Source organism: Meleagris gallopavo, chromosome 1 (genome assembly GCF_905368555.1).
Source record: "Meleagris gallopavo chromosome 1, MGAL_WU_HG_1.1, whole genome shotgun sequence".
Lineage (NCBI taxonomy): Eukaryota > Metazoa > Chordata > Aves > Galliformes > Phasianidae > Meleagris > Meleagris gallopavo.
Window position 1 is genome coordinate 95,068,268 of NC_139404.1, and position 18,580 is coordinate 95,086,847.

The 18,580-nt window shown below is 35.6% G+C and overlaps 1 protein-coding gene across 5 annotated transcripts in view; it reads left to right on the forward strand.

Annotated features, from left to right (window-relative positions):
• ROBO1 (roundabout guidance receptor 1) overlaps nucleotides 1-12,771 on the forward strand; it is a 693,687-nt gene extending 680,916 nt beyond the window's left edge. For all 5 annotated transcript variants that reach the window (XM_085241045.1, XM_085241026.1, XM_085241036.1 and 2 more), the window contains 4 exons: nucleotides 996-1,148; nucleotides 8,657-8,965; nucleotides 10,250-10,449; nucleotides 11,049-12,771. In XM_085241045.1, the coding sequence (XP_085097171.1) occupies nucleotides 996-1,148; nucleotides 8,657-8,965; nucleotides 10,250-10,449; nucleotides 11,049-11,063 (677 nt within the window). In that variant the 3' untranslated portion in view covers nucleotides 11,064-12,771. The remainder of the gene's footprint in view (nucleotides 1-995; nucleotides 1,149-8,656; nucleotides 8,966-10,249; nucleotides 10,450-11,048) is intronic.
• Nucleotides 12,772-18,580: the final 5,809 nt, after the last annotated feature.

An 18,580-nucleotide genomic window follows, 5' to 3' on the forward strand; every position in this document is an offset into this window, starting at 1 on the left:
TACTAATTTCAAGCAGATCTATGAATATTTTGTCAATCCTATTGAATTGCTAACCCTTGGGTATTGAGGACCCTGTCATAACTGCGTCCACACTGACACCATGGATTTGCAACATTCCTCTCTCATTTCTGATATCCTCTCTGAGTTAACAGTCCTTTGTTTCATTTCCACACAGCTGTTCATCCTGAGGAGTGAGAGGGGAGGTAATTTAGTAATTCTGGATGAAATCCTGGCCAATTGAAGTAGGTGGCAAAACTCCCACTCGTACCCATGAAGCCAGGATTTAATAAATTTTCTACAAATGCATTCATGCAAATATATGTGTGCGTGTGTAAATTTATATATTTATAAAAGATTTTTTAACATCTTGTTACTACTACATGTAAATAATTTTACAACAGTCAAGTTCATGCAACAGTGACTTTTATGTATTGATATTACCTGTACCTGACTGCACATCCTGGAAACATGACAATTCTTATCTGAAAATAAGCTATGATAAAATTCTAGTCATATATCCACAATGTTCTTAGTAATTCACTCAAAGCTTTGCAGCCGCCATCTGTAGCTAATTCTGCTGGACACTTGCTCTACTTCTTGTGAAGAGGAATTCACTGTGCCCAAGCCAGGGCAGTTGAAGCCCATTTTAAGAGTGAAACATTTTGATGCCTGTGTAAGTTTGCTGGGCTGGAAGCCTATCTGTACTTGACTGCATATGGTTCTTAGACTCTTTGAGCAAGAGCTCCCATTACAAAACAGTTGGATAGTTCATGTGGACCTAAGCCAGCCTGACTATTAGTAGGATAGCAAATGTTTCTTTTTAGTTACATCTTACTCTAAAACTGCTGACAGTAAGAATGAGAGTATTAACAGTATTATGACAGTATTTTTTAAGTGCTATATAGGCAGCTAGTTCTTATGTGAAAAAAGAGAAGTGTGAAGCATCTTATTTTGGATGAAAAAAATAATAGCTATCGTTCTCTAACAACTTTCAGGCCGTAGACATTTTCATGCATCACATTGTCCCAGACCCACCAGCCCTGTGTCTACTGACAGCAACATGAGTGCTGTTGTAATACAGAAGGTCCGACCTGCCAAAAAGCAAAAACACCAGCCAGGACATCTGCGCAGAGAAGTCTACACAGATGGTGAGTCCACTGAAACGGGTGAAAACGTCAGTGAACCTTTCTAACTACTCATTCAGTGTGTGTGTGTGTGTGAAATTTTTCCACAGAGATAACATTATGTTTCAGAATTCAGTGATTTGTGTTTCCTGTTGTTAAACACAGTGAACAGATTAATCATTTTAAATGCTGTAGTTCCTTAATCCTGTACATTGATGCTGCCACTCAAGAGCCTTGCACCTGTTTTCTGTAGTGTCCTAATCGGCTAATTACCATCATTATTTAAGAGCCCAGATAGCATAAATAGTACAATCATTGAGAGTAATGTGTGGTTAGGATTAAAATCTTCATTCCCGTGACTAAATATTAAAGCATCCGGAATGTATTTTTTTCTCAAAAAAAAAAAAACCCAAAACAAAAAACAAAACAAAACAACAACAAAAAAAGAACCCAAAACATTAACCATTCAAATGGTGGACAACAGAAATCAATGAATCTTAATCCTGACCACAGCATTCTTGCAAGCAGTTACTTTATGAGTAGGAGCAAAATTTAATCATCTTCTCTCATGCCTTCACACACAATATCAACTCTTGCTGAAAAGGCAGTGCTTGTATTCCCTTGGGACCACAGAAGGATAATGCAAACATTGTGATGTTGTCTAGAGAGAGCCTTTAATGAAAATGCCTCAGGTGGTGCAACTTTTATTAAACCACTACCTTCCAGTTTTATAAAACAACCCAAGGGCTTTGTTGGAAATTCATGTTAGATAAATTCTCAAAGACTTAACCCATCTTGTCAAGTTTGCTAAATTTGCTAACTGGGGGAGGGGAAAGAAACCATTCCCCACCTCCTGGATCTCAGCAACAACAATCTGATTAGGACTTTCATTACCAGACTGAATTTTTTCAAAGAGGGGCATCATTTGCCATTATCATATGAAAGCCTAATATTATAGATCCTTATCCAGGGTTACTAGAAGGGAGTTTTGAGCCACTTCTCCCTGTGATTCCTGCCACTTGACAAAAAAATTTAATACAAAGCACCCAGCACGATGAGCAGAAGTAATTTAGCAATGAGTGGTTGTCCGTGCTATTATCTGTACTTTATCCTGAGTATTTTCTCTCACTAGCATATATCAGATATTAGACTGCATTAAATACTGGCATGACACAGTGCACCTGGGCCTCTTGGCTTATGCCCAGGCCCCTTCTGTCAGTGAGACTAAGCTGCTGGAATATTATCTGATTTCAAGAGGTTATTACAGTGGTTTTGTGCATGTTTGCTTCTGTGAAAGGACAGCACAAGGTGTAAATCCCAAAACTGTTCCAGAAATGTTACATTTATTACACTCCTGCAATGGCATTTTTGCAAAATTTTAAGTACGTTTTATCAGTTTTTAATATCTTGAAAGGAATGTTCTTAACTGAATAATTGGCTAAGCATCAAACCTTGGTATGAACACAACACACCAGAAATAAAATCTGGAGAAGAGCTTTATTTGGCCATTTTCTTCTAATGTGGGAATAAATAAAAGGAGGACCAGCATTTGATGACAGGTCTTTGAGAAAGTAATTATACAAAGTTAAGTCATAGAGCATTGTGATTAGATATTGCAACAGATTTGACAATTGTGATCAATATTTGTTTTGTGTTGCATAGCACGTGCTTACTTCAGCGTATTTTCTAATTAGAGAATTTTTGCTAACCAGTTTGGTGTGCAATACCGTGTGGTCATTCAGAAAAGCAAATTATGGCTTTAATTCCCGCAGGCATAATCATAGATAATAAAACCCAGTTCAAAGGTTGAAGGGCTTTCTTTGGTTTTGTTTTCATGTTGGTTTTGTTGTTGTTATTGTTTTAACCTATATCAATTTACATAATGTTTTACATGCTTGGAACCTTACTGAAGATTATAACCATTCGCTTTAATAGCTACAACTATTAAGTATACTGTCTCTTTAGAATTAGCTGTAAAATAATATCTACTAATTAGTTTTCTTAAGTGGAAAAAAGTGATACGGAAATATGAATGAAACATCTGAGCACAATTGACCTTTCCCAGATCAGCATAGGCTTTTCTACCGGCTTGATGCCACAGTGTTACTTATCTTTTTTATGAAGTTTTACCTATTATGAAGACTTTGTTTCCTCGGTGGGTGAGCATGCATGTTTCTGGTAGAAGAAAACTGCCATTGTTCATCTAAGCATTTATTGCTGGCCACAGCAATAAAGTAAATATTGAAAAGAGAAAAATACATTGCTTCATTATTTTCTCAACCTTTTAAATTGAATTTACTTTCACAAATAAAGAATTTTCTATTGTTTCCAAAGAATCTGAATTAGTATCCGGTAGCAGTTTATTGAAATACTTGTGTTGGAAAGAATTTATGCAGTTAGTCGATGAAAAGGACATATAAATAAATAAAGTATCTGCAGTAACATTTGAAGAATATTATCAGCAGAGATGTACATATGTCATGTAAGATTACATACATTTTTTCTTTGCATAGCAAGATTTGGAAAAGAGGTTGGTATTTCTGAAAGTGTCTTTGTTACTACTGTAGCCATACAAGGCCTACCACTAACCCTCTACAGATAATAACAATTTTATAGTCTCTGCTAGCATAAGTTCAAATCAGTTTCTCCTTTAAGTGGAATGAAATTTTAGCTCAATCGCATTATTCGTTGACAATCATCTAGGCGGTAAAATGTTCTCCATATTTGTTGCTAAAAAATCTTTGCTCTGTAGATGGTAAGGATTAAAATATATGATTTTTTTTTAATTGCTCTTCATCTAGCCTTTCGGAGTTAGTTACTAAAGGTGCATTACAAGAACCAGCGGATGTATGCACCTTCTCAGCCTTGTCTGACCTACTTACATATTAGATTTAAGAAACAGAATTTTAAAGGAATATTTTTCTAAAGCATAGTATATGAAAGTCACTTCTCAATTTTGATAAATTTATTCATCAGTAATGTCAATCCTCAGAATTGTAAGCATGTAGATTTAAAAAAAAGGATAAAAGTCCTTTGTCGTTGTTTAGGTTCAGTAGGTTTTTCAATATAAATTACACCACTGATACTGTTCACATGAGATTTTAAATCCTGATTGTCTTTTAAATCTTTCAGTGTCAAAGGAAAAAAATATTAACATTTTCACAACTAACTGTTCAGGTCTGCAACTGAGATATTTATCTATGCTGTCAATGGCATGACATTAGGGCGGCTCACACAAGGCAACCGAATATTTACCTCTTATTTACCCCATATTTACTTCGAAATGTAAGCCACTGTGCATGCCAACATCATTTGTACTTGTTTATGCCTCTACCTGTGAAAAAATCTACTCTGCACAATTTTCAGCAAGGTAAAAAATAAGTAGGAGTGCATTTCTTACCTCTGTAAAAAACGTTTATTATCGAATAATAATAATTTTTAGATATCTGGTCTCTTTGTAGTCCTTACTAATTATATATTTGTTGGTGTTGATTTTGTTGCTGAAGAAGGTTTTATGGAGTGAAAACTGGTTTAATATAAAAACGATATGTAAATACACATACAAGTAATAAAATCAAAATAACAGCAACCCACTGCTTGTATGCATCATAATGGGCATCTATTTATTCACCCAGTTATTGTATACATTTTGAGTCATATTTCCATAAATAACTTCAATACATAAATAATACTAGCTGAGGTTATTACATATCTAAGAATCTGAAATGATCTAACAAAGTCAGGAAAAATCTTGAGTTTTGCATGCCTGTATTAATATGTAACAGAAAAAATCTGCTTTGTCTTACCAAGTATTGCATCAAATCTATAACTACTGTTTTCTTCAGGATATGACTGTAGGAATCTACAGCTCTTTAGGAAGAGTTGTATAATAAGGCCTACTTTCTTCGTTTATCACTATTTGCAATTATTTTTTTCTGCTTATTTGTGATTTCTCCACTTCAATGCAAAACTAACTTGTACATTCTTCTTCCCTACTATCTTTCTGCTTCTCCCATGATTTCTGCATCTGTTTTCATTTACAATCTTATTGAAAATAGTCATCCACCTTTCAAATGACACATATGGGAGGTTTCACCTGCAGACTATGCATACTTTAAAATGGCATCTATTGTTTTTGCTAAGTGGAAAGCAGTACAACAATAATACAGAAACATGAATGAAGCATGTGTGTTACTTCTGACCTTTAGCAAACATTTCTGAATTCTTTATATTGGTCTGACGTTGCTTTGTGATTTATTTTTTATTCCTAACAATGGAAGCTTCCGTTTTCCTTTTACTAAGAAGTGTGCCAGTTTGTACTAGAGGAGGCAGATTGAATCTAGATTTTCTCTGTGATCTGAGCTGTTAAAATAAATACCACAGGGGTGTGATAGTGTTGACCTCGGATTTTATTTTTTTTCTCTGTACAGGATTCTTCTCAGTAAGGAGTACTCTGTTATAATGAAGATTTTTATAGTTTCCCTGCAGGTTGCAAAAATGTTCTCAAAAGAGAATATTACTTTTCTGTAGTTATTGTACTGTAGAGCTACTGATATTTTGTGAAGCTTTTTTTTATACAAGCGTATCTTTCCTTTTTATGGTCAAGACTTAACACCTCTTTGTTCATTGTCCTGTGTGGCTGGATAGGACTCTTGTATAAAGTAGTTTGTTCCAAGCAATATTTTATAGGCAACATGAAATATGCTGATTCTTGCCTTTGGTATTAAGCCAGTGCACTCGCATGCCAAAACTGTTGGAGACTGGCTCCAAGAGTGATTGAAAATGTCGATATTAAGTCTCTAAACTTCCTTTATTATCAGAAGGACAATTCAGTGCTCTTATAAGTAATGAAGACAGTCAGTGGGGACTGTGAGACACAAAATGTTGCATGAAGTTCTGCACTTGCAGAGGTATACAGTTCTGAGTTAGAGATTTGTAGTTTGAGTATTTTTATCCACCTGGGATTCTGAGAGAAGATGTAGTGAGGAGGATGCTTTTTGAGAAAAGAAAACAGTGTGTATTTCTTCAAGCCAAGGCAGCTTTTATTGTCGTTTTATTTTGTCCTGAGCAAGTTCTATAATCACTAAAAATATTCTCTAGAAGTGGTAAGGATGACATCTCCAGCTTTGTTTGAGAGCAGTTACTGTGCTTGATATGCTTTGACCTGGACTTGGTATGGTCTGATGCACTGGGCTCTCATGGAATGTATCACGTCCTATACTGGACAGAGTCCACACAGTCCTAGTTGTTGATTTACAACAGGATGCATACTTCTTGAGACCAACATTTTTTGGAGCAGGTATTGACGCAGTGTGTAGGCAGTGCAGTGAATTTCATTTGGTTTGCCCTTCTGTGGCTAGAGTTCACAGGGCATTTCAATGCATAGTGGATGTAGACTGAGTGCTATTGTGATGTCTGGAGTTTTATTGCTAAAAACATTTAGGGAGTTGTGGATAACAAAGGAATGCATCATAACTGATTCTGTACTTTCTTGCCCAAATCAGTTGTAGTTAATGTTTGAGAAGTTAATGAATGAGAAGTTGCCTGCCTATTTTGTATTTTTAGTCCCTTCAGTTGAACAAGTACAGTACATTGCTGACAGATCTGCCTTGATTCTTGCTTTATAGCCTAACAATTCCCACTACTTAGATAAAATCATTTTGATTCATCCACTTAGTATATCCAGGCTTCCAGGTAATTTACGTTACGGCTTTTCAAGTTTTGGAAATGACTGTGTTTTCTCTTAAAAGCCCTCCGCAAACGGCGAGTGTTAAGCAGATATTTAAAAAGTAAGTGCTGGTATTCAATTGCTTAGTTTCAGTATTTTTTAAAATTGGTGTGCCAGAGTTTGATGAACGAAACTACTGTGTAGTATTAGCAAATATTATATGGCTTACTGTCCAACTTGTACATAGCTAATAGAAACAGATTGAAAGAAAATTCTTGTAAAATGGGTTTGGCACCTTATTCAAGCCAAATAGTAAAACACAGAGAGGATTTTTTGTTGTTGGGTTTTTTTGGTTGGTTTTGTTTTGTTTTGTTTTGTTTTACCAAGATGGTGGAATTCATGCAGCAAGAATGACATTATGAATCTCATTTATCTACATCCAGACTGAGGGGAATAATTCTATGACATCTGTTTTCCTCATCATCTAAGTCCAGCTGACAGCTGATAAAATATCCAGTCTTATTTTATACAGGTCAGGGGCGATTCCAAGTAACATCACCAGTTTAACACAGAGAATGGTAGTCAACTTGCATACAGCATTGAATTCTGTATTGCTGCACCTATCCGCATGGCTAGACCAAGTCATTTGTGTTTTGTGTCACTGGAAAAAAATTTCTGTCATCTGTCATATCCCAATTTATACATATAAGTTAGATTCTTATTTTTTTCTTATGCATGATTGCTGCATTTAGTCTTGGTCCAATTCAGTTAGTTTTCAGTTGAGATGCCCTCTTGAATAGGCTGTGAATTAGCTGTAAGTATATATAGAGATGCTGTTTAAGTACTGCAGCTGCTCCAAGATTTTTAAGGAAGTAGAAAGAATGAATGCACACTTAGAAAAGGCTGAAGTAGTAATTTTTAATTAACAGAGCTGTTCATTTTTCTTAGCAATCTCATTTGTGAACATTAGCCTCAGAAACATCTTACCCTCCTCATGTTTTTCAGCCTTTTTTATATCTGTGTGATTTGAACCTACAACTTTGTTCTGAACCACTGCAATATTGTCACTTCCTTGTTTTACTTTAAATCTTTTTCCTTCACACTTTGTATTCCACAGAGCACTATTATATCGGGATTAACTGTTTGTGATTCCTAGATTTAGTACATCAATAGAAAATATAACAAATTGAAATGTGTGCCTTATAACTTCTGTTTAAAAATACACAAAATCTTAGAATTCTTTTAGCTGTACTAATTTAAGGGACAAACTGGAAAGAGTAGGTGTCTTTATTTTCTGTTCTTGTTGAGAGGTGGTTACTTCTTTGATTGAATGTGGGGGGATTTATATCTCATGACATGCAAATGTCAAGAACATGCATGTTAAAATTAACTTGAAAGAAGAATGCAGTAATTAAAGCAGTTTATCCCTATATGTATCAGCAGCGTGTCTGTACATTCTTTACCCCAGCTGACTTGTTTTAGCACTCAATATGTTGAAAACAATGAGGTATAGCAAAAGCTGTTGGTTTCTTGGATGATTTTCGCAAAAATGCTAAATATCAGCAAATATAATAGCAGATATGCTGATATTAAAGTGCCTAAAGTTACTCCAACTTTTTTTTGTAATTATTTTTAAGAAAATAATGTGATTTGAGAAGGTCTTTGCATTTTTAAAGCTTGATGTTTGGAAAAACACCCATCAGCAGTTATAACAGTAATGTAATACTTCTTGAGGTTAAGAGAGGACAGAGGGAGAGCTGAAAGTAAATAGAGCATCTGTTTCTTCAGCAGACATTAAATATTATTTCTAGTTTTACTAATGTGTGATGTCATTTTAATTATTATTCTTTTTCTATCTCTGTAGACTTGCCACCCCCTCCTGTGCCACCTCCCGCTATAAAATCACCAACTGCCCAGTCCAAATCTCAGCTGGAGGTGCGACCTGTCATGTTACCAAAACTGGCTTCTATAGAACCGAGGACAGACAGATCCGCAGAAAGAAAAGGAGTGAGCTACAAGGGGAGGGACGGGGTGGATGGCAGACAGCATTCGGATATGCGGACAAATTCTGGAGAGCGGAGAGAATCACAGGAACAGCAAGGCGATGGGAAACTGCGAGGAAGTAAAGCACCGAAACGAGAAGGCACACCAGCAAAAACTCATCTTCTTCAAGGTTATTTTGCATGCTGTGGCTTTAATGAAGTACTGCATCCCTGACTGTAGGGAAGAGGCTAACTCTTTCCAGGTCTCTTTCACACATACATGAATAAAGTTCTATCTACCGAATTGCCAGCATTTACCTCTAAATACACAGTGGTAATACAGATCACATTGCAGATTCTCACTAGAGTAAAATGCAACCAGGAGCTTATGAAAAACATAGCTTTTCTGTTTTGTACTCCTTATTCATCCATCATATCATCCATCGTGTCTTGAAGCTAACACTGATGAAGCCCAAAAAGAAATAGTCCTTGAGATTCATAAGGATCAATGTCCTTGCTTCTAGCATAGGATCAGAATCTAGTTGTATCTAATCGAAATATACTCTAGTTTGTAGAGGAACTGGCTGAAGTGAGATAGTATGTCTGCAAGTCAAATATCTAATGTTTCTACCAAAGAATTGGTGCTTGACTCATTTTTCTTTAATTAAGGAGGAGAGTGCCTCATCCTCTTTAAAAGATAAGAATGCCAGGGTATTGATGCATTAGATATAAGTAGTAAATGACATGACATTAAATGTATCAGATCTGATCAATCAAATCTCTTTTTATGGAAGTTGGTAAGATTACTAGTTAGTAGAACATGATTAGTGAAATTTGCCAAGTGTTCACTAAAGCTTTCAACACAGGTTCATACAAATACCCTGGTCCTGTCTTCCTAAAAGCATGCAAGATCAGTATCAGGGATGACTGGCTAGTAAATTGGTTTAAAGGCCGCATTAGTAACAGATTGTTACTGAATACAGTGAGTTACCATAGGTAAAAGTTATTAGAAGGTTGCATTTGAGAATGACACTGAGACTTAAAAACATGCCTCTTTGTTTCAAACTCAGCGTGGAAAATACAGGGTCTAATATTTAGATGCAGTGAACTTGTTGTAGTGAAATAGCATGCATGTATTGTCATTTCCTCCTACTCAGTCATATTGAAAATATACTGCAAGGGTTGTTTTTTTTCATTTTCTTAGTATTGCAGGGATCATAAATTGAAATGAAGTGGACATTAATCTTGAATTAGTTTTTTTTGTGGTGAACGTTACTACGTGAGTATTATAAATTTCCTCAAGAAAGCTTCTATAATGCTATTATGGAAACAGTGTATTTCATATTCCTGTCAGGTGTCACTGTAAACCTACTGAGGATCATAAAAAGTAAAATAAATCAGCCATGTGCAAAAATTTTGAGATCACAGTATCTCTGAGGTTGTAAACATAACAATGCGTCTATTTGATTATACAGAGGACATCCTGCCATATTCTAGACCAACGTTTCCAACATCAAATAATCCCAGAGATCCCAGCTCCTCCAGCTCTATGTCTTCGAGAGGATCAGGAGGGAGACAGAGGGCAGATCAAGCAAATATAGCCCGAAGAAATGTTGCAGAAATGCAAGTACTGGGAGCATATGAACAAGGAGAAGAAGAAGAAGATGAGATGGAGGTAACTGCAGTTGTACTACTGACCATAAATAGATCAAGTTTATTTTCTGTTCTTAGATGCCAAAAAGGAACATTTCGACTCGAAATGTTCTCCTCAGGAAATCAGTGCCTTTACTGTCTATTAACAGTATGTGTAAACCCAGAAAGGAATTTTTAAGAATGTGTCAGGAGCATAAAAGCAAGATGTTGCATGGAATAAATGTCTCCACGTTAAACAAATAAAACTTGCAGAAATAAAATATTTGAATGTATACTTTGCATTATTCAGATTCATTCAAAAGTCAAAATAAGACATTAATTCATCTATGAACACTGTGCCAATACCTTTCACAGTTCTTGAAAGTTTCTACTTCTATATTTTAGTAAATATTAAGACCTATGAGGTTTTTCTTCCTTTTTTTTCCTGCTTTATGATATTAACTCAGTTTAAATCCTGACTGTAGAAGGAGTGTGCAACATGCAGTCATAATGCCGCACATACTTAAAAGTAGTAATTATTGCTTAAAGGCAAATCTCTATAAAGTATGTAAAATAAACTTTAAATAACAGAATCTAACTTATAGTCATTGGTCTTTTTTTTTTTTTCTTGTTTTCATACAGGAAACAGAAAGCTGAAGACAGCAACATGTACTGTAACAGGCTTTTGAAATCTAATCAGAAAAAAAAAAAATCACTTAAGATGCCTCAAGTCTGATGATGTTTGACGCCAGAAATAATGTTCAGTGCAATCAGAGTGTACAATTTTTAATTTTTTTTTCACGCCATCAGAATGCTAGTTTTTATTTTACTCTTTCTTTGTAAACCCTCATTATTAGGAACAGCTCTTGCTTGTTCCATGATGCTAATTTCATCACCTTCGCTGCCCAAGAAGGCAGGTAAGCTGCTCTTCATGGTACGTAGGTCAGCTGCTGCTTCAGGATTTGAGCAGAAGCCTGGGATCCCCAAATTCCTCCTGTGACAGTCAGTGCTCAGTGCACTGCTGGTACATCGATGAGCCAATTGATAGGATAACAAGTAATACAGCGTTGATTGAAAACTTCCACAAAGTGAATATTCTGGAGAGCATTCTTTTATTCTAAGGATTTTACTGTAGTCTGCTGTTAGTCAAATGGCATCTTGCAATTTCAATACAGACTGTGTATCTTGTTTTTTTGCCAGTCTCTTGCTAACTTTTTGCAGCAGATACAGTTTTACAAATACAAATGATAGCAATTCAGGATGAGGTGGCTCTTATTGTAAATACGTACTCATTTTAAATCCCCTGTGGTACTTTGTCTTTCCATTTTCAACGTTAAGTACATTCTTATTAAAAATGTCCCTTGGGATGGACAGGAGGTAAGGCAATGTGAATGCTGTTCATCTAATCACGGCATGTGCAAGTTTACTGGAAACATTTTCTAATTCTCAGCCTCAACAGTGCTAATGAAAATAAGCAAGAAAAGCAATGGACATTTTTAATAAAGATTGGATAATATCATTAACTGTTACTGGCCCAAATCTCAGACCTCTACTTGTGTCAATTCACCTTAAAGAAGAAGTGCCACTTAAACAAGTTTCATTTGATCTTGGTGGTTATGTTTTTTGTAATGCACTGCTTATCTTTTTTTTTTTTTTTTTGGTTTTAAAAGCACAATCACTAAACTTTGTTTGTAAACCATTGTAACTATTAACCTTTTTTTTTTTTTTTTTGTCTTATTGAAAATGTTAAGCATTTCTTTGGGATACTTTTCGTTTTTTTGTTAATGCTCTATGTTTGTATTGGGAATATTTGAATGATGACAGATGGTAAAGTAACAAACATAAACATGGGCCATAATCAGAACACTTCTCACTTTTCCTGAACTTACAGAAAATTCTCAATTTTGTTGTGGCCTCTCTCAACATTGGGTTATCATTAAAGCTGGAATGGAGGCATTAGTTGCATCGAATTTGCCAAATGATGTCCTCTGTCTGTAGAATTTATGACCTTTTTTTGTAATTATAAAATTTCTCTGTCATTGGTGCTAATGGAAAAATATGTGTTTGTTTATTGACAGCTATCAGGACTAGCCCCAATGGAAAAAAAAAAAAAAAAAAAGAAAAAAAAAAGAAAAAAAAGTGTTTTGGTGTTTACCGAGGACTGAAATTTTTCATTTAGCTAATTTTTAAAGAAAGGTTACATAGAAAGGATGTGCAGTACTAAAGGAACAATCCATGTGATTAATGTTTTCATTACGTTCATGTAAGAAACCTCATATTTTAGCCATAATTTTGCATACTGAGGATCCAATAATCAGAAAAGTAATTTTTGTCACATTATTTATTAAAAATGTTCTCAAATACATTCTTTTTCTTGCGTAGTTTCTTGTGTTCCCTGATGCTTAATTTTAGAGTCAATTCTGACCTTTTTTCTAATGATGTGAATCAAAATCTATTCCACTGAAATTGTGCAGGTTACAGTAGCACGAGCAGAGTAGGAGAGCTGGATGCAGCATAAGATTTCACGTAATTACAATTGATTACCTTCAAGATCTGATTTCTTGGTGCTTCATGAACTGTGATAACTAAAATGTCCCTTAGCCTGCCAATTTCCAGAGGGAGCTGATGAAGAAAATCTGTACCAACAAAAGCATTCACCTCAGGGGTATGATACATTTGTTACGAAGGAAATAAGATCCAAATATGTAAAGGGAAGGGATATTATGAGTCATGTTTTTGTTGGAGGTCTGCACAAATACAAGTTTTCTTAACACTGCTGTGGCCATTCTGTGCCCTACAGAGTCCTGCTGTGGATCACGATCAAATAGGTAATGTACCCTTTTCCATTCTTGCATTTTCATAACCCCATTCTTGCTTTTTCTTTCTGTACCCCATTATTCCACCAAAATTTGGAGAGAAGAAAGCACTTTGCATGGAAAAGAAAAACAACCCACAAAGCAAAAAAATTGTTTTTTCACTCAGTGCAACCTTTTTGCTCTTCATCGTTTTCACTTCCATATTTCTTCTTTCCCAAGAGCTTAAAACAGTCTGGAGCCAGATCCAGAGATGTTGCAGAGTACTACAGCACCATGTGTTTTGCTACTGAAGATTGCCAGAGCCTTAACAATTTAATCAGGCATAAGTCATAAATGTAATTTATTTCATAATTATGGCTTCGAAGCAGGTCTTAGGATAGTAGCATAAGTTAAAAGTTACAGTGTTGCATTTCTATTTTGATTAGAGCAGAGATTTTTTGGTGTCTTCAGTCCTCATGTCTTGAGTTCAGAGAACCATACATTAAGCAACCAATGCAGTCCAGACAGGATCCTTCAGGCCGGACTGTGCCACAGGAGGTATCCATCTAGCCCACACCTTTCCTTCGGAGGAGGCAGGAAAGGTCAATTTGATGAGCACAGACTGCTTCAGCAGCTGGTTGTCTCTCCTGGTGCTAGCACGGCCTGATGGTTTGGGCTCAAGCCATTGCCATGGCAGGGTGTGAGGATCGAAGTGGAAGGCAGGTTTCCTGAGTTTGTCAGCTGCTTGGCACAAAGGCTTAATCTGCTGCCAAGGGTGTAGTGGCGCATCACAAAACTGGGGCCTAGTTGCAGCTGTGTAGTGTGTGAGTGTATACCTCTGTAAGGTGTGTCTGTCCAGAAACACTGGTGTTGTATGTCTGAAATAACTGCAACTCACTTCATTACTGGAACACTGGAATGCTGGAAACCACTTTCAAATCTCCAGCCAGTGTCAATCTGTACACCTCCGCATGCAGTCAGATACCAACTACATTTCTGGCTTCAAATAATGGTAAGTGGGAAACTTTACCTAATGATTTCTTTCTTAGTAAGAGTTTATGCAATTCATTTTTATGGTGTTCCATTAGAAATTATTTGGATTATTTTGTGATTTCGTTCAGTTATGATTAGCTGCATCTAGAGACACTGTGTTATGGATTTGTCACAGAGTTGTCACCTCTACTGGATCCTCAGTACATTATGGTATTTTAGTAAACACTGTAATGAAATATGCAACAGCTTGGCCTTAGGACTGTAGCTTTTGTTAGTATTAATATATGCTTGATTTGATCTTCGGCACTCAGATATAGTAAAACTAGGTCATCTTCATCTTGCTATTTTACTTAAAACATTATTTAGTAATTGGCAATCCAATACAACAGAAGAAAGTAGTTTGTAGAGATTTTGGTTATGCTCTGTTTCCAAACTAATACCTAAAGAGAACAAATAGAAAAGTCCTTAGTATTTGTGTGCTGAATTAACATAATGGATGTTGAAATTTGATTTAACTTACAGTATGGTCTCTGAAATCCCATCTGAGTTACTATTAAAGTTCTCTGAAATCCCATCTGAGTTACTATTAAATATGACTTTATTCAAAATAATCATTAAGATATTCTGAAAGATGTCTAAAGATAAAGAAATAAAAAACAGGAAGTGCCTTGCATGTGTTTTAGCTTTAAATGTCAGTTTATTTTCCAAAGATTACTTATTTTTAAGCATAAATAACTTTTTTTTTTTTTTTTTAATATTATCGTAACACAAACATGCAGTATTGGAATCTGGAATTTGGAAAAAATGTTATAGAAGTAGGTTAGCCATTGCTGAACATGAAATCTAAGCAGTATAGTTTGTTTTAACTCCTGAAAATACATTTGAACTGTTCACCATCTTGCTTCCTTTTGATCCAGAACCAATGAGTCGTTAAAATACCAATGTATTTAGTTTATGCCATTTTTACATAAAATGTTGCATGTACCATTTTCTTCATTATTATTCCATCATGGATTAACTTCCTGCATAACAAATAAATAGAAAAATAAGAATGAAGAAAGAAAGAACTCCTTTGTCAAAAATGTAGAATCCATCCAAAATAGCATGTGTCCTGCAATGTTTTTCTCAAAATCCCATTTCCCACATCTGTATTCACAGCTACTAAAAGATTGTCTGACTGTCAGCAACAGAACAATGTAATAAAAATTAGAACTGCTATATTGCTTAGGTGAACCTTTCAAATTAATTGAAGTAGCTACTTATATGTGGGGAAAACATTTTAAACCTGTGTTAGAGGGAGATGGAAATTCTTTGCACATGAAAATCCCATTGCTTATGTTTAAAAGAAGTGTAGTTTGTTTAATGTGTGCACATAAAGATACTGATATCTGAAAATGCAGTCTTGTGTGTGTATACAGTTTTGTATTTGCTGAGCTTAATGATTAGGAACTAAGAGTCTGTTCCAAACGTTCAGCTGAAAGGCGAACGTGTTCACAGATGTCTGAAGTTCACAAATAAAACCTCACATGCATGGATGTCATCGTTGCTGGAGAACTTCTTCAACATCTTCATTTTTTAATGAACTGAACATTTCATAAAATCAAATCCAAGTTTGGTGGATTTTTTTTCACTTATTTTCATTGTATACAAAGATTTGTCCATTGCCAATAATTATGTTCCTCACAAAAGCCAGTGCACTATTATGTTATGTATGACAGTTCGAAGATTTGAAAATTAGTAACACTGTTTCTTAAAATACAGCTCCCTAATCTTTTTAATCCACTGAATCGTGGATCTCAGAAGCAAAGGTTTGAGACACGATTCCAAGGAGGATCCCTTTATATACCAGTGAGGATGGGAAAAAAATTCCATTCTATACAGAAAGGAAAATGAATTGGTGAAACTGGAATCCTGTTGCTATTAAAGCCCTAGAGCAGGAAGGCAGACTGGAGAGGAGGGAATGAAGGGATGTAAAGAAAAAAGAACTCAAAGAGCTGAGGAATCCAAGACTCATGAAGTTAATGGCAAAATCCCTGTTTAATCAAAGTGACTTGGAAAGGAATTGCCTCCTTACAGACTGGTGAACACTAGCCACCACAGTGCAATGAGCACTGGAAGAAGAGTCAAATCCTTGCTGCATGCTTGTTTTCTTCTTCTCCTCACTAAATATACACCAAATGGGCTCGTTTTCAGCTGCTGGAGGAGGCAAGTGAAGTTTTAATTCACTATGGCATTCAGCATTCTTGTCACATGAGATGATGAGGGTGGAATCTACTAATTTCTCATCTCTATATCTGGCATAAAGTGGAGCCAATTGCTTTTTAGACTTTTTTTGGAGCATGACAATCAAAGCCATGATGATTAAAAAAAAAAAATGTGTTTATTGATTTTTTTTTTCTGGCTTGAGATATTTTTAGCAAGAGCAAGATCAGGAAATGTAGAATAAAAGTGTTTAGTATTGACTTTTATTCTGTGGCTTCCCACCAGTATTAAAGCACAGGTGTGGTTCAGAGTCAGCAGCAAGGGATAACAGCAAAGAAGCCCTTATGGACTTCAGTGCATAAAAGGACAAAAATGAAACAAAGAAAGGTAAGAAGTAAACCTCTTTCAGCAAATGTAAAACTGCTAAGGTGTGTATAGCATAAAAAATAATAGCCAAGAATTTTATATCTGCTGTCAATTGACACAAAGATGAATCTAAGATTTCATTATATTCCTGAACCACATGTTTGCAAAAGAAATTGTAGTCTACTGAGCTGAGTACAGATTGATGCAGAGATTCTCATGCTGACTGAAAGCCTGAAAATCTGGAGCTCAGAACTGGTTCCTGTCACGCTCAGCAGCAAGCCTTTACCTCACTGAACACTCACCTTTAGAATACAAATTAAAATTGAAAATGAAACATTTGTTTCCATAATCCTCATTGAGAGATACTACAAGGGTTACAGCATTTTATGGTATAGATAATTTTAAAATTCAAAAACCATCATAATGCTGAAGTCTTTAACAGTTTCTTGGGTATAGGTACCTGAAAGTAGTGTATGGATAATGTAACAATGCAAGGAGATAATCAAGTCCAGTTATATAGCAAATAAGTTACTTAGGCTGATGCAAACAATGCCAGTGCCAAATAGCTTTGCAGAGGTGCATCTGTTGTCTGTTCCTTGAGCTCATCTCTGTCACAGGATCCATCTGAGACAGACGTGGATAGTAAATATTACATCCCTGCTACTGTAAGTTGAATGCTTCAGTACTTCATGAAAACCATCACAAGTGTTGTGTGTGCCATAGCTAAAGGAAGACCTACAAAAAAATATGTTAATTTGCCCATTGGACTACTGTTTTCTGCTGTTCTGTGCATTATGACATTGTTTGCGCTTGCATTTTTCCTATAAAAGAAAGAAGCATACGAAATGGAGACTGACTAGTTGGTACAGTCTTCCTGCTTGCTGAGTACTTCCATGTCTTGCTTGGTGAATACTTTGCAAATATTTTCTTCAGACAGAACTTTTATTTGTCCATTAAAGCCACGTGCATTACAGTCATACCAAAAATATATCTTCTTTGGGAACCTAATCCTTGAAAGCTTGCTTTGGTTGGTTATTACAGAGGCAGTCAGAAAGTCCAGATCCCAAACTACTAACAGTCTGTACTGCTTGTGTCTTTAGGTAAGGCAGTAATACCATGTTGGATATAAGGTGGAGGAGCTGAACAAGTTGTAGGTTACAGGATATTAGTGTCAGACAATGAAAGAAATCAGGGTGTCCAGCCTGGTGAACAACCCAAACTTTTGGTCCTTTAAGAGCAAGTAAGCATTATGCTCCTGCTGTATTGCATATGGAAACTTTAGTGAAACAAGTGGCAACTGATAACTTCTATGGAGACAGTCATTTTTGGCTATCATAGTAACCATCATAAAAAAATGTGAATGAGAAATTTCAACTACTACAAGTTTTTTTGCTTGACTAAGTATTTGATAACACTGAACAAGATAAAAAGCAGGATGCTTTGAGTCAAATTTTCACCTCTAACAAAACATCTTTGAAAGAACCTTCCCACAAAAATAACAAACTGAGCTTAATTGTGTTTCCTGCAGTAGAAAGGTGCTACAGACACTTAACTTTTGTAGCAGATATGCTTCAGAGCAGTCTGAATCCCTTTGTCAATTAGAATTAATATATAGTGGGATAAATTTGATGTCTGTCAAGCACTCTGAGTATGAACATTTCCGTATAAGCCATGAGTAGTAGAACACTTCTGTCAGTTTTACTTTAGGATCATAGTTAAGATGGTTTCTCAATAGCTTTTGGAGATCTTTTATTTAGTTAGTTAACCAGCCCACTGATGTGTAATAAATCTATAAAAAAGAGAAAACGAAAAGTGAAT